Source organism: Electrophorus electricus, chromosome 23 (genome assembly GCF_041902795.1).
Source record: "Electrophorus electricus isolate QZ-2024a chromosome 23, ASM4190279v1, whole genome shotgun sequence".
Taxonomy (NCBI): domain Eukaryota; kingdom Metazoa; phylum Chordata; class Actinopteri; order Gymnotiformes; family Gymnotidae; genus Electrophorus; species Electrophorus electricus.
Genome location: NC_137519.1, coordinates 11,217,501 through 11,234,742, shown reverse-complemented (window position 1 = coordinate 11,234,742; position 17,242 = coordinate 11,217,501). Strand labels below are relative to the sequence as shown.

Here is a 17,242-nt window from a genome sequence, read left to right as displayed (position 1 = left end):
CTGAGAGAGAATTCAGCATTCTTGTTGAAACTGGCCTATTTTTAGGTGCCTTTGAGACAGTATGCGTGAAGGATTCCCAACTTGTCTGAACGCGGGACTGTTGCATGTTTTTCTCCTGGGTGGAGTCCTTTCAATGTCCACGTGTCCTCCAAGATGAGGTTGCACGCAACCATCCTGATATTACGTGGTGTGTGACCCTTTGTCATCTCCCCCACCCCCCATTAAATTGTGTCAAATGTGAGGCTAGTATCTTGCACTTAATAAGAGGGTGTTTGACAAAATGATGTTGGTATAATTATTTGAGTAATTCTGCCAGTCTTCTTTGGAGGCATAGATACATTGAAGTGTTAAAACTGGTTGATGCGGATGTCACCTAGTGGAGAGACTAGGTACATCAAGTCTGCAAATCATTTCCCGTCTCTGTTCCATCTATGAATAGAACGCTTGCTGTGGTGTCACTCAAAGATTACTTTCTAGACTTTTCAGTCAGTCTGCATCTCTGGGTGTTGTGACATTTGTATTTCATATTCAGTCTAAGCTTCAAGAAGACCTAATCCCACATCTCAAAGATAGATCATTGAGACCTGAAGACAAATCATTTTATATATAGATGGAAGCTCAAGGTCTTCTGTTTCTAATTAACAGCAAGAATGTCACATACACCCAGTCTACAGGAGTTGGCCATTCTGTTTTCTGAGTATTGAGGTGGTCCAGGGGCTTGAAGCTATAGATGTGGTAACAGTTAACAGATTATTAGATGAAGTGAACAGCTCAGTCACACACTTGACACATTGTTCAGTGAGCAGGCCCATCAGAAATATATTTGTTTTTATACTGGTTCAACCAGTGGCTAGCCATGTTGGCAAATAGTTTGCTTGAGGATGGGTCTTGTAACAGTCCTGAAGTTTTGCTGATAATGTCAAAGATAACAGGAACGTCCGCGGCCTGTTTTGTACATAACCCTTATTTACGTGAACGGTAAACAGATCAGAAATCCCGATTTTTTTTTTTTTTTTTTTTTTTTCTTATAGTTCACATGGAGAAAAAAAAATCAAATACGGCATTGTATAAACATAAAATGCGATGAATAAAGACAGTTAATTCTTCTCTCAATTTTAGGACATTTTTCACAATATACTGCAGTTTATTACCCAGATATGAGAGGGTCTGAAAGGTACATTGGTATGCATGACTCCTTCATAAAATAATATAAAGATCTCAAAGTTGCCCTGGTTAAAAATATGTATATTAATCACTTACACTGTTAGTGAATAGGTCCAGTTTTAGTACAAGTGAATTGGGAATTGTAAGGCTGTGTGTTCAAGCAATCTTAAAAACAGTGCCACACTTGCTTCAGTTTACTTCCTCTAAAGTAAAAATGTATCAATGATTCTATCATCTTTTTTTTCTGGAAACAGTCTCACTTTTCTTTGCATCAAACAGGTTCAAAATAAGAGATGATGTAGTTTGTAATTCAGGTGCACTGGGCACTTTATAAATATACAAGGGAATCAATAAAATGGTTTTCTTGCTGAACATTATCTGATTTTGGTGCAGCATGGGGGGGAAAATGGCCTTTTCTCATCCTCTCTTGAACTTGCTGGTTTCTGTTCTATGCACCCTTAGCAAACTGAATGACACCTAAGCACAAGAATTCCACCTACCAGTCTGAATTAAACTCTGCCTTCCTCTTATTACTACTTCTGTCATTGCTGGGTTTCATTAAGGGACTTTACCGTTCATGCTTTTCATAGTAGGTGGCTTGTGTTCATTTGCATAAGAAAGCAATCACTTCATGAAGGTCAGGACTTGGGTAATTAACATGATGCGGGCTGTATTCTGAGTTTGGGTTATTGTGTAATGTAGTCTGCGTAAACTGCATAGCCTGCAATGACAAACATGCATGAACTTCTAATCAAAAACTAATTTAGATGTGCAATTTTGAGAGATGCAGTTCATGGGTCAGTTCCTCTTTATCTTGTCTCAATAGCACATGGGGAAGTAGATTCCAAGTTTTCTAAATAAACTCAGCACTCAGAATCAGATGAGACGTTTGTCAGCCTATGTGGGATTTCATGTCCCTACCGAACAACAATGTACTAGCAACACTGACCACCCACTTTATTAGAAACCTTTGTTACGAACAACACAGCGTTAACACTGAGGGGTGTATTAAGCACAGCAAATATCCAACAACAGTCCTGTGGTAAAGCTGACTGTTAGTGAAGGGCTAGAGGATGGCTTATGCAAATTGCACTTGAAGATTACGGGATATAATTCCACAGCTGCAGGTGGTTTCTAAGAGTGTTTCTAATAAAGAGGCCGCTGAGTGCGCATATGTATACACACACTTATTGTGCCTTTAAAATGTTATGGCAAAAATGATGACACGTCTATTTGGCTGATTAGCTCTTGATCTCTGTCACTACATCCATGGTTGTAAAGGAGAGCATTAATTATTCAGAAAGACTAATGGGGGATAACTATGTAACAAAATAAATTATTAGGGTTATGAATTCTTAATGAGGAAATGCCAAAACTGGCAGTTACACAGTCGATGGCTTGTACTAAATAATGTGTAGAAGCCATTCTAATCTAATGTAGGTCTGAAAACCAACACCTTTACAAGAAAGAAGAAACAGGAGAAAGAGAGCACGATTCAGAAGGCATTTGTGAAAATGAGAAAATGCAATTAACAGAGAATGTATAAAGAGCAGGAGGAGAAACACAAGCCCTTTGCAGGTATTTTACAGAATGTCATGTCCCTTTCAACTACTTTCCCTCTGCAAATGTACTGGTATATGCACGAGCCTTAGGTGGACCCCCTAGCACCAAGTGCATGGCAGTCAGCACGGGCTACAGGTGCTCAGAGGTTTGAGGGAGAGGGCAGCGGATCAATGGCCCATGTTAGTCCCTCGCTGACACAGCAGCAAAGACATTGGCCGTTGGGGTCAGGGAGGGTCACCTGTCCTAGTGGGAACAAACACTTGGCCTTGTGGGACCGCGGCGACAGATACTGGGGAGCTTCAGCAGTGCCGGCCTCCGGTGCCAGTTACTTTACAAGCAAAAAACACAAAAAAACAAAAAGCGTCAGCTGGGATACGGGTCACAGGCTGCCGGCGCTGTTGCTGTTGCTGTTGCTGGGACTGTTTCGCAGGTTATTGAGCTCCAGCTCCAGCTGTCGGATTCGAACATCCTTCTGAGCCAGCTCGTCTTTCAGCCGCCTCAGCTCGTCCTGCTGCCTAAAGAACATCCGCAAGAGCTGCAGAGGGGAGAACAGGGTAATTTCTCTCTCTCTCTCTCTCTCTCTCTCTCTCTCTCTCACACTCACGCACACACACACACACACACAGCTGTCTACATTAAAAATCTGAATAAAAGAAAGAAGAAAAAAAAAACGTAGAACTATGCTGCACAGCCATAACCCACACAGGGCTACTTTACATCACACACACTCCCACATTCTGCGGTTAAATCGGCTCTTCATTACGGAACAGCACCCAGCCCTGTTAATTCCCTGCTTGAGAACGGCAGGCACCTCATTCTCGGTGCGGGGAGGCACATTTTCCAGTAGATCGATGCCGTTAACCACCACGCTCTTCTTCTCCTTCACCGGGGCTTTGAAGACCAGCTTGCTGGGTCTGCTGTAGCCCTCTTTCAGAGACGTGAGTACCGGACCTGTGGCCACATATACACAACAAGTTTCTGCTCACACTTCGACTCGCTAGGCCTAGTCATTTCAGAGTTGGTTCAAAGCGCACGTTTGTCAATATCCTGCACTACTTATATAATGAAAAGAAAGATGATAATTTAAAAATTAAATAAGGTGCCCTGTGTTTTTTAAACACTGAAAAAATGAGAGTCAATCTAAAAGGACATACTAATTGCTTCTGCTACCTGGAAGTCATGGTGGGTGAACTTGGGCGTTCTGCAACTGTAATCGAGCACAAGTATTTTACCTCGGTCAGTACCACTGAGCCACTCGTCAGCGGAGAGAGCTGGCTCTGTTCCTGGAGTCATGGGGTAGATGTCCTCCTGGTACGTCTCTGACTGCAAACAGCACACACTCACTCTAAACATGCCCTCACTGTCACATGCGGATTGGTACACCTCGCCTGCATAAGTTCTCAGGCCTAATATTAAGGCAAAAAGCACAATGTGAGAATGATTCTCTTTTTTAAATGGGATAATTTTTTTTACAGTGCTACACAGTACAATCACTAGTGATGAACATCTAGTGTACTATTTGTGTAAGTTCCATTTTACACACAAACAATCTAAGAGAGACTTCAACAAAAGAGATATTTTGGTGTATGATTTTACCTCTGGCGTAGTGTAGATGATAGTTCAGCACAGCGGGGTGGGGATCTATTTGCTACTGAAGCATTTTGGTAACAAGACAGGCTACCACTCCCTGATGAATGTGTGTGTGTGTGTGTGTGTGTGTGTGTGTGTGTGTGTGTGTGTGTGTGTGTGTGTGTGTGTGTGTGCGTGCTGAGCATTACCCTAACATTAGCTTTTCTGCATGTAAAGAGTGAGACCAGCCCTATGAGTCTGTGTAATTACATAGCTATCACTTGTTCTGCTGCACTAATAAAGAAAACAGGCAAAACCATCACACTTCTTAGATAAGGCCTGTAACTCTGTGAGGTGTCAGGCTATTATACCCACACATTTAGAGGAGTAGGGAGATTTATTCTGTTAAGCAGAGCCTATGTTTAAAAATAAAGCAGATGTGGGCCCCAGTTATTCAGCTTTGAATCGCAGCTGTGCTCTGTGTGGTCCAAGGGCCCAGGTAACCCAGTTGAATGCATTTTCATTGAGACAGAGAGGCTGCATGGTCCTCTTAACCTATTACAACTCAGTCCTTCATCATGGCCATGTGGCTAAATCCATGAGGTTAGCTGACCTGCAGATCACTAACATATACCAACAAGCTGCATATCTATCAGAGGAGGTTTGTGTGTTATCTCACATCCTCTTATACTGGTACCACCTGTTGTTGTATGATAGGAGGAAACCTACTTGACAATTAGCCAACATATAAGAGGGAAAACAGAACTTCCGCAAAAGAATGAAAATGCTTAACAATCCCACACATATTTCCACATTTTCCCCCCAAACATTGTGTAGAAAATATAAATAAGTTGCTTTCCTAAATGGCGGCAGGGGCTGCCGGTGCTAACGTGTGGTTCAACTCCTGGTTTTTGGCCTTTTGCTCACCCTCCTTGGCACGATCATGGAGATGGGCTCAATCAGTCCCTTCAGGGTCACCAGCTTATAGAACCTAAACACTTCACACGCTCCCACATCCAAGCCCAGTTTTGGCATTACACCTAACAGACAAAACAGGAACACTTGTAAAACTCAAGGTGTAATAGTTTTTTTTTGTTTTTTTTTATGTTGGCTTGTGCTGTTGCTGTCTGTCTGGTGTTTGATGGACCATTGCAAACCCAAACAATCTGAGCTTACCGAGTCCTTTCTGGGGTGTAGGGGATCTGAACTCCATGAGATACTGCAGGTAAGGCTTCTCCGTGGTTACCTCATAGTAGCGGATGTTGCCGTCACCCTGACAACACCCCCAAATGTTATTCAGCTCAGATCATTAGTATGCAAGAACTTCCATATGTAAATGAAGGTCAAAATCAAATAAAAGCTCCCAAACACACTGCATGCATGCAATCTTTCAGCTCAGAGATAAATACCTGATCCATACCTCCATAATGCACTGAGTGATACAACATGCATAAGTTGCATCATAGTTACACTTTAACAGAGCCTTGTAATTTGACATTGATGGATTTCTGCACATATTTGTGTGTGTGTGTGTGTGTGTGTGTGTGTGGTACTGCTTACCTTGCCTGCCAGATAGAGCATATGTGTGTCTGCATCGTAGAACGGGAAGAGCAGCCCCGACAGGCCATCTATTTCTTCCTCTATGAGTGGTATGGACAGATCCTCCTGAGGGTCAGAGATACACTGAGCTCTGCAGGCATTGTGAATACAAGCCACAATGACCTCCAGTGGAGTGAGAACGTTAGAATCAGGGACTCCCTATATTTATAACCCATCCGGCCATGTCCATTGACTCAGCCCGTTCTGAAGTTAAGGAATTTAATGGACAGACACACACACACACACACACACACAGAGTATACACAAACCCTGCTTGTAAAGTGTCCCACCTGGTCCCACAGTGCAATCTGCCGTGTGTTCCAGCGGGACACCCCTGTTGTTAGGAGGCGCTTCATGTTACCCAGGAACACCACACGGTTCACCTTGTGATTCTTACAGTTCGCCTCCTGCCCAGAGAAAACAACACGCTCCCCAGAGAATGAAGGGAAACAGAAAAGTTCACATCCTTCCGCATCTCAGTATTACCTATGTACTGGATCGACACTATTTGTGTACACAAATTAGCAAACTAAAGAAATCATTTTGAGAATTCTGTTTAAGAAAGGGAAGTATATTATTACAAAATCTTATATGAATGAAAACACTAGAATGCATAATGTAAACAGTTAACATCTTGCAATTAGAATTGTCAATTTCCTCTTGATTTAATCGCAAGTGCCTGCTAGTTAGCCCACAGTAGGATTTATATTCATAATCAGACAATAATCTGTGGCTTATCTCAAGAAGCATTCCAAAGCAAAAATGCTCTATGTGAGAAAACTAAATTATTAAAAGTTTCAGGTGACCTTTGGTAAAATGTTACAGGCAGGTCAGGTTTGAGGTATTGATTTGCAAAGCTCTTTGTAGAGGCTGAAGTCCAGTGTCTAGTCCGAATGCAGAGGTTTGACAGAGTATAGGCTGGAGTGCCACTCTGGGTGTGTTCCGTTAACGAGCCATGTGCCTAAAGCTTTGACGACTGCTGTGCAACGACACTCAGCTCAGGAGCAGAAGCCACACCTCCGCTGAGGTGGGATCTTCAGGTGTGTGGGTGTGGGTGTGTGTGTGTGTGTTACAGTGGCTGAGGGTCTCACTTGTAACACATTTCCAGAGCGAGGTTCGATGACACGCAGCTTCTTGTCCTTACAGCTGGTGGTGAGCAGGCTTCCCTCAGTATTAAAGGACATGCAGAGAATCACATCTGTGTGACAGTCGATCATCTTCACTGGCTCGCCGATCTCCAGGTTCCAGATCAAGATCTACAGCACAAATCCAAGACTGGCATCCTCTTTCACATATACAAACCTCCAGGGCTGAGAAACAGCCACAAATTATGCCTTAGTGAGTATCATCAATTAAAGTAAGTTAAATTACAATGTTAGAGACAAAAAAAAAACAATATACTTTTACATTTAAAGAACACAAAAGACATTTCAGGATGTCAAAAGATTTAAATCAGTTAAACACATATGGACTCCACTTTGCAAGCAAACAAGTAAACAAAGAATGAATACAGTTGTTTGGCAAAAAAAAGCTATGTTCTACATAGTGTGGGAATGCTCATATTACCTTGTAGTCATATCCAGCGCTGAACAGGATGCCGTTGCTAGTGGGATGCCATTCTATAAGCCCCACTCTCCTGCTGTGCCCATACAACTCCAGCACGGCTTCAGTCATATTCCTTCTTAAGCCACTGTCTGGGATCTCCCATATACGCACCTGAGAAGCATGTACACACGCATGCACGCACGCACGCACACACACACACACACACACACACAAAAAGAGTAGGGATAACAACAGAGATTAGAATTTAGAGATTCTGGATAATTCCATGAATACTCTTGATGTTCATGCTTGTTGAAGTATTGTGAATGGAAGTATTATAAAATAAGTACTGTTAATTTATGCAATCAATTGATAGATCAATCAAATGCTGCTTACATATTTTTTAGTCTATGGGACTCATTATTCTTCTAGTGAACAGGATTACATCAGCACAGTAACAAATAATCTATGTTGGCTAATGCACTGGGATTTGAAAGGATTACAGTGGTAATAGGGAGATCTTTCATCAGAGCTACTGGCTGAAAATAACTCAATAATACTTGTACAGTCACTTAATAACATCAGAGATTATTTCGATTATAAAGTAATATAAATCAGAGACAGATTACGCGCAAACTCTGACATCACTGAGTAAAGATTATGATTTCTGAATGACCCCTTAGACCCCAAGAACTTACTGGTGAGCCCAGACTCTCATTCCTTAATCTTTCAACTATGTACCATTTATATTAGTTTCTGTATAGTTACTGAACATTAAACCACATTTACTAAACATCTTAAGAAAAAACTAAAAAACAAAACATAGGACTGGAATCTAAAAGGTTTAATATTTTGATTTATCTGTTGGTTTATGTCCTTTTCTAATTTATTCCTAAACATGTAAAGGACTGTACGTTTTTAAAATTATGTTAATTATACACAGCATACTCACAAATATATGCCTTTTGGTTATTTAAAATAATTTAGGTGACCTTGAATTACATGAGTATTACTGAATAAATAGATTTTTATTGTCATGGCTATAATTTTACTCACAGAAGAGTCTTCAGAACAGGAGGCTATTATGTTTTCATGAAAAGGGTTCCATTTGATGTCCAGCACGTTGCCTTGGTGACCACAGACCTTTGGATGGTGAGGGTCGATGCGGCCTGACTGTGGAAGAAAAACAGTCACAAACACATGTTATCATTTACATGTGACCTATCACCTGTTCTCTCTCTGTCTCTCTCCCTTTCATAATACCTCCTCTAATAAACCAATTAGAGTTGCTTTCAAGCCAAACACGATATTTAAACTGAGAGACATCTGCTTATATTCTGTGTGGTCATTGCACTTTGATACAAGTGAACAGGAGGCACCTCTGCTCTTCTGTAATGCACCAAACCATCCACCATGTGGCGCTGCTTCACAGCAGTCGGAACTACTGAACCGCGTGAGAAGGAAGTGATGTTGAAGTGATGACCTCCTTATAAGGTCCTCTGGGATTTGTAGTTTAGACTGTGCATGAGCGAACAGTCATGGTGGCTGTTACCTGGACATCCCGTAGGGCTTTAACTCAGCTATCAGACTGGCATAGGGCTAGACTCCCTTTATGCTACTGGTCAGAGAAAGATGTTACAAAGTAAAATATAATAACATCTACATTAAAGTGCAGGTACTGTGCTCTTGATGTAGGTAACCTCTTCTCTGATTCTTCAGGGGGAAAAAGAAAAGAAAACATAGTCTGCTACAAATGTAAACAGTTCTCATACCACCGCTGTTGTCCCATATTCACCCGACGCAAAGAAGAAAATCATACCAGTAATATTTCGTTTCATCACGATAATTTAAAATTGGCGCAGGTATTGCCCAAGGGCACTTTAAATTGAGAGACATCCACCAAGTAATAAGTAATAAGATCAAAATTTCTACTGATTTCCCAGGGGTGCAGACAAATGAATAATAGACTAGAAATAGACTAGACTAGAAAATGTCAAAGTTTCTTAGGCTCACAATATTTAATATGTTATAATATGTTGCAACTTATCTGATTGTTATTATTCCAAATAACTGAATAAAACAAATTCAAAATTCAACATAAAATGGCTATAAATTATACAAAAATATTTCCTCTAAATGGCATTTTTGAGAGTTTCAACTTGTGTACTGGTTGGATCTTTTGTCCTGTATTATAAGACAAAAGATCCTCAGATCATCTTAACCACACCAGTACCAATCAATTTGGTATCAGTTTAACAATGCTCACACACTAAACGACACATTGGCTGACTGACTGTGAACAAACCAAAGAGCACAGCGCAATGAAAGTATACATACACATCCAGACAGTGAGGAGATGGATGTGGGTGGGTGGAGTGAAGGAGAACAGGATGGCTGGGGGACAGGCAGCTGTGAGACTCTGTGATTTCCTCTGAGAGACGCAGGGCAGGGACGCAGGACCAAGGCGACGTGCACCCAGCGTCTACCCGGGGCTCGGTCCTTTTTGTGCTATATAGATGTATTTCTATATAACCCTTTTCCATATTACTCGGTCACTTTATTTTATATTTTGAGTTCTCTGTCATTAAGAGCTCATTTAAAATCCATTAGGCATTTTTGCATTGCAACATGTAAACTCTATAGCTACTGACCGAGGTGGCATAAGAACACACCATAGCATAACCTGCAAAAATGTGGATCTTCCAAGTCTATACTGAAATGATACTATAAAAGTTTAATAATAATAATAATAATAATAATAATTATTATTATTATTATTATATACATATAATTATATATATAATTATATAATGATTTTATATATATATATATATATATATATATATATATATATATATATATATAATATCGATAAGCTTAAAAAGCTTAATAATAATATAAATGATACAAGCATGTGCAGAATTCATTAAGTATCTTGTATGACTATATCAAATAAACAGTAAAGAACTGGAACACATTCTGAACACACGCTAGGGGTTAAACATAGTCAGAGTTGTAACCAGAACTGTATTATGACCTCTGATTGCTTATTGATTGCCTTGTCAGATGAAACTTCCATCAATTTCTACTGTTTCCATAAAGTTATCTCCCTGTGCTGAAGTCTTTGAACATACGCATGTCTGCAGTAGAGACTGATTAAAGTCAGAGAGACAGAGGCAAAGAAAACCAAAGAGGGGTAAACAGATAGACAGAGAGAAGCAAGGAAGAGAGAGAGAGAGAGAGAGAGAGAGAGAGAGAGAGAGAGAGAGAGAGAAGCAAGGCAGAGAACAATAGAAAGAGAGAGAGAGAGAGAGAGAAGCAAGGGAGAGAACAATAGAGAGAGAGAGAGAGAGAGAGAGAGAGAGAGAAGCAAGGCAGAGAACAATAGAAAGAGAGAGAGAGAGAGAGAGAGAGAGAGAGAGAAAGGAAGAGAGATGGCACAGATGTGTTGGCTGCATATCATCTTATCCTGTGCTGACTCCTTCAGGTGCACACCAAACACACACTTCATCCCTACTGTCTGGGGGCTTCCAGTAGTGCACACATACACACACACACACACAGATTTGAATACTAATGAATTCAGTCATCACCCATTATTGTGGGTGTTACAAAAGACCACCAGGAAAACCTCTGTGATTATTGTAATCATAGTGTCACTAAAAGAGTCTAGACTTCTAGTTCAGGAGCATTGCCGGCTTCACTGAATTCCATAGCTTTTTAAACCAAAGCTATCTTTTAAAATGAAGGCGTCCTAACCAAACTGACTACAAAGAGGGAAATCAAATGTGAATTTAATGCCATAACCAACAGTTACAGTAGATAGCTTACAAGCAGAGTTTACAAATATTATATTAAGTGCTTATTCAGTTATATGGTCAATGTGTATCATTTCAACACACTCGTTTTGAAACATTTGTACAATGGATCTTAATGTTGACACGAAATGTTGAATACGAAGGTTTTATATTTTAGGTTTTTTTTAGGTTTATAATATCTGTAGTAAATATGAAGGCCAAACCTGGTGCATGTTCATATCAGGATGTAGGTGATTCCAGACTACTGTTAAGAGTCATGTGCCCACAGACTCTGGAGATTCTGTGTGACATAGCTAACATGACAACAGCTAAAATCTAAATGCCCACTGCTTTAAAATCACTCCACTGTACTAAATACCTACTAGTGTAGACAATCAAGAGTTTTATTATATGTGTGCAGTGACACTGTTTCTTTCAGTGAGGGGTCACTGGTCCCAGTCTTTAGAGACATAACACAATATCTACTCTAAAACGGGCTGTACAAATAAATCAAGCTAGAAACTGAACTGATGTGAATTGAATCAAACTTGTGGCAATATCATATAAATATTATATACCCTCACCATCCACTTGGTGCAATTTATACACAATTTATATTGGTGTACACTTGCATACTGTGTTTCAGTTGTTGGCAAACACAATACATCAGGTGTCAACAACAGTCGCTGTTCTTAGAAAGGGCATGTTTCTAACCAATAAATGTCTCTGATAAAGGAGGATGATGAGGGAATATTGTGATTTATAGCTCACTGTAATGAGATTATTATATTCTGAATGGTGACATTGTCCAGCAAGTGGTTCACTTTCACACTGGTTTGATAATTAGTGCTAGAGCACCACGCCGAACACAAAGGGAGCCAGACAGGCATGTCCATGAAGCAAGGCGTTCTCAGAGGCAGCGCAGACTTGCAAGCAGGAAGCAAGCAGGAGGCTGGAAAGTGTGTGTCACACTCCCTGCTAATTAACACTCCGCTTCATTCCTCGTCGGCGGAGCAGGCGGGGTGCGAGCCAGAGCGTGAGCCACGCTGGGGTGGAGGTTCAGCCGCCGTGGGCCTGGTCATAAACTCCCTTGTCCCCCAGGGGAGCCATTAGAGTGAACGGAGCAGGGGGACAGGAGCTGAGTATCATGGGCACGCCCCCGTGGGCATCTGGGGCAAAATGGCACGTCAGGCGTGGTGGAAAATGTTTGAGGCTGCTTTTTTAGCACCTGGATGTGGTCTGGACTGCCTGGTAGACTCCTGTCAGCATTTCCAGATGGCCTTTGCTCATGCCAAGAGAGAGAGAGAGAGAGAGAGAGAGAGAGAGAGAGAGAGAGAGAGAGAGAGAGAGAGAGAGAGAGAGAGAGAGAGAGAGAGAGAGAGAGAGAGAGAGAGAGAGAGAGAGAGAGAGAGAGTGCACTTGTATTTGCGTCATATGGGCACAAGACTCTTTACAAGGCAATTACTTTTTATCTTCATCTTCAAGATTTTGTCCTAATTTTACTCCATCTTCCAGTGGATTATCCATGAGATTTGTGAGTGTGTGTGTATGTGTGCCAAGCAGGTCAAGGAGAATATAAGAATTGGCCATATGAAGCTTCCATCCCATAATTTAAGTCCTTCTGTCACACACAGCACCCAGCAGTCTGCAGTTCAGAAGCTGTATTAATCTCTTGAGTCTGTTTCTCTTGGAGATAATCTGCCATCACTGATTCCAGAACAGATGCAAGCAGACTCGCTTTCCCTCTGATAAATGTCTTAGAAACCTTTGAGTTATTAAGTCTCAAATCTGCAAGCAGCATGTTAAAATGCTCCTGCCTTAAAGACATGCCAGATATTTTCATGGTTTTCTGAAATGAAATAGAGTCCTTAGGATCTAATTTGGAGTATAATATACCAAATGCATCTCATTTTCCAGGTGCAGAAATATAGACTTAATCCAGAAGAGAACAAAAACCTCTTATGGAAATGCTTTTGTCAAGGCCTGATATAATAATTCACATGCATATTTTTAAAATTTCATATATTGATGCAATTCCAAAAAAAACATAGTGAAAGTAAAAGGTTAAAATTTAACCTTGTGCAAAATAAAATCAAATTACATTTGTTTCCTGTGTTGATTTACAATTAAGAGAAACCACATACTAAATTTGTTATATGTAGTTTGGCTACAATGTCACCACAAAACCACACCCACAGTGGCAATGTAAAAAAACAGCAAAAAAGGCCATCATATGCTGCTCAGTATTCATGGTGTGTTAACTCTGCAGAGGGCCTGCAGTATCTCAGAGATAGAGAGGGGCACAGACACTGAGGTCGGACGAGACAGTAAGGGATCAGTCCCATCTCCCAATGAGTCCAGGAAAACCCAGGCGGAAATCCAAGTAGGTGTGGTCAGTCTGCCCTCCACGCTGTCCTGTAGTCGGCAGGGCCTTGGCGCCACGAGCTCATCAAAGGCTTGTGAGTGCTTCCCCACTGTGCTGTACGTTTGAGCAGGGCACTCGCAGCACTAACCATTAAACATGCCATGCACAGCTACACCGAGTCCCTCAGAAATGCCTGACTGGACACAAGGTGCCGCGGAGGAAAGAGCGCGACTGGCTTAAAGGGGATCCCACTGCTTCCTGTAAGTTACCCACAGCCGTCAACATCACCAACCCGTGTCTCCGCCTCTCCTGATGGTTCTAGAAATTTGTATGCATAGCCTCTATTTATCTTATACTCATTTAGCCTATGAGAGCCTATTAGAGTCTATGGGAGCCTACGGAAGCCCATGGGAGCTCCAGAAATAAAACATATAACTGACATTGATAATTAACATATTATCATACCCCTCCCCAAGTCACATAGTAAATCTGTATAAAGAAACAACAAAAGGAAACATCGAATCTGTGAAGGTCTCTGAAGTTCTGTAACTGGAGCAATGTGTTTTCTCCTATCAAATTAGAGAGATCAAAAGAGCAGGAGAGGATCGATCCTCTGCACGCTGTTTGTGCTGCTGGCCTGCATCACAGAATCGACAGTGTCAGAAGACCAAAAGGCTTCATCCAATTTGCTCTGTTACAAAGGCAGATTAGTGTAATACGTCTGTGCTCTTTGCTCTGTGCTGGGGGTTTGCTTTGCCTCCACTCTGGACCGAAGACTGAGCTGCCAGGGACACTAAAACCCTGGAGCTGGAGAGGCTGAGTAGTACTGGCCCAGAGTTTTGGGACAGTTGTAAGCTGACGTGTTATCTCAGCATGGATGGAAAATTCAGTAAATAAGTGGTTTCAGATGACATGCTTGAATGATATTCACGATAAATAATGACATGACACTGAAATTCGTACAAGAATTTTTACAAGGAGTTTCTTTACAGTTTCTTTTTCTGTGCTGTCTGATATCCAGGCCATAAAGTGTCCCTGATTTGAGTGGAAGAGGAGACATTTCTGTTCCAAAACAGTGAGCCTCCAGATCACTTTATTGAATGAACCCCCCCACACACACACACACACACACACACATACACACACTCACACACATACACACACACACATAGACACACTCACACACACATACACACACACACACACATACACACACACACACACATACACACACACACACACATATACACACACACACACACACACACACACACACACAGAACAGCCTCCCGACTCATGTCAATCTCACAGATGCTTGACTGTTACCTGGGGCCTCCCATCCTGTATAATAAATCCCACACCACTTATACTAGGCTACAATATCTTATGCTGTTGTTCTCTGTGTCTGCAGCTTACTGCCATCTAATTCCCTCCTTTGTTCATCTCTCGCTTTCCCCCATGTGCTGAAGACAAACGGCCCAGGGGTCACCGGTGTGCCACGGCTGGTAGCTGCGGTTACCTGAGTGACTGGGATAACAACGAAGGAGCCTCCTCCAGCGCTCTCCGTCACTATGGCGAGGAACTTGCTGTTGACAGCACAGAAGTGGTTGTCATGGACGTTCTTTGTGATGGGCACGCCTTCGAAGCAGTGCTCCCGGTTGGCTACCTTGCCGTAGACATTTCGAAACTTGGAGCTTCGGTAGGTCGGGCGCCATGACATCTGCAGGAAACACACAGGGAAGAGGAGTTTAGACGAGACCGTAGCAGCACTCAGAAATGGCCCAGGGCATCACACACACCACGAGTAAGGGGGAGCGCTACTGACTTTCAATGCTGGACCCTTTCACTTGCTAAATTTGGTCTGGGACCCATTGTGTATGTTTTCTTAAATCATTTTAAAAATAATCATTTAAAAAATCCTAAATTATGTAAAATGCATTGAAATAATAATGATCCGTGGTTGTGCATCTCATTGAGCCCATTGACTGGAAACTTTATTCCTCTACTCTCACACTAATTTATGTCAAGTCATTATTAAATCCAAGTGCACATGCATTTGCAATGAATGTTTTAGCTCTGAAATTGCATAAAAAAGAAACATTTAATTCTTGCTGTGCAAGTGTTTGGTATTGTGCATGCAGCCCTTACTTTGTTATTGAGTCACATACTAAAGGTTTTCCAATGAAAGAAGTAAAAGAGATGCAGAAATTTCAAAATATTGCTAACAGAAATATTTGCCAAGAATTTGACTACAAGCAGTACTTTACCCATGAATCTGACTGTCAGCACTACTTTAATCATGAATCTGTACTTTATCCATGATTAAAGCAATACTGTAATCATGAATCTGACTACAAGCAGTAATTTAATCATAAATCTGGCTGCGAGCAGTAGTTTAACCAGGAATCCGACCAAGAACAGTACTTTAATCACTAATCTGTACTTTAACTGTGAATGTGACTACAAGCAGTACTTTAACCATGAATCTGTACTTTAACCATGAATCTGTGAGCAGTATTTTAATCATGCTGAATAGGTGTGTGGGGAAAGTGAATAAAACCACTTTAAAAATGAATGTGCTTTCAGCAATTAGTAGACAAGCTAATCTAAACACTTAAGTTCTTGAAATCATAATAGCTGAAAACCACAGGATCTCCTTATTAAGAAGGCTTTGAGTGGAAAATGTGGAAATCCATTAGGGAAAACATGGAATTCCTTTAGGTAAAATGTGGAATTCCTTTAGGAAGTTTTAATTCATCATTTAGGACATAGCACAGTTATCATTGCTGAGACGTTTTCATCCATAAAAGGTAAATATGAATCATGCCATGTCTCTGCTCTATATCATGTTAATGTTTTCGGATATTCCAATTAAAAACACAAAAGAACAAATAAGTTATTTTTTCCATATTATTGGGGAAAAAATTGCTAATGAATGCTATTTATGTCCAACAGGCAAAATCTAAACCGGTAATTGAATGCAAATACAATCCTTACAATAACACAGACTACGTGTCAGCCTTTGGAGGTTTTGGCGGTTAAGAAAGATCAGAGCCCAAATGTCACGCAAATCTGTCTGCTTAGCTTCCCCATTACATAATCATAGTCATTTGATTGTGATATGGAACAAGTGATGCTCTATGCCAGAACTCTGAGATCACGTGCTCATGTGACCCCATTTTATGTGCTACATGCACGATTATAGGCGTCTGGCTGTTACCTCACAAAGCTCCACCCTGCTCAGTATTACATCAACAGCTTCCTTGCACGGATACAAATCAGTTCCATATAGATCAGAAGTGGGTGAGCGGAGCCACTATTCCAGCCTGGGAGGAAAGTGGCGGGTGTTCGTGTGCAGGCCCTGTAAGCTACAGAGGTGTCCCAGCCGCTCAGACAGGGAGGGGAGAAAAAGAGGAGCACGTCTCGCCCCTGTAGGAAGCGTTCACGGGGATCCCTGCGCTAACAAGAGCGAGACACTGCCACCCAACCCGCCAAAGGCTGGCATAGACCCAAGATTAGAGCAACCAGAGTGGGAGGAAGTGGTAAACCAGGCAGATTTACCGCCTTGGTCTCACCAGCCACTCTTCACAAGGGTGACATCACTCACCACTATAGGCAGCATTGTTTTGTGTGTGTGTGT

General features: G+C 41.4%; 1 protein-coding gene across 6 annotated transcripts in view; it reads right to left on the bottom strand.

The window, feature by feature from the left end:
- Window positions 1-1,343: 1,343 nt before the first annotated feature.
- The window catches only part of coro2ba (coronin, actin binding protein, 2Ba), a 33,779-nt gene continuing 17,880 nt past the window's right edge, over window positions 1,344-17,242 (bottom strand). For 4 of the 6 annotated variants that reach the window (XM_081705891.1, XM_027001772.3, XM_027001770.3 and 1 more), the window contains 11 exons: window positions 15,122-15,322; window positions 8,497-8,613; window positions 7,462-7,611; window positions 6,987-7,151; window positions 6,186-6,323; window positions 5,857-5,961; window positions 5,473-5,569; window positions 5,224-5,336; window positions 3,960-4,050; window positions 3,539-3,678; window positions 1,344-3,262 (listed from right to left, as the gene is read on the bottom strand). In XM_081705891.1, coding sequence (XP_081562017.1) covers window positions 3,107-3,262; window positions 3,539-3,678; window positions 3,960-4,050; window positions 5,224-5,336; window positions 5,473-5,569; window positions 5,857-5,961; window positions 6,186-6,323; window positions 6,987-7,151; window positions 7,462-7,611; window positions 8,497-8,613; window positions 15,122-15,322 — 1,473 coding nt within the window. In that variant the 3' untranslated portion in view covers window positions 1,344-3,106. The remainder of the gene's footprint in view (window positions 3,263-3,538; window positions 3,679-3,959; window positions 4,051-5,223; window positions 5,337-5,472; window positions 5,570-5,856; window positions 5,962-6,185; window positions 6,324-6,986; window positions 7,152-7,461; window positions 7,612-8,496; window positions 8,614-15,121; window positions 15,323-17,242) is intronic. The other 2 variants (XM_027001771.3, XM_027001773.3) reach the window with 1 other exon arrangement.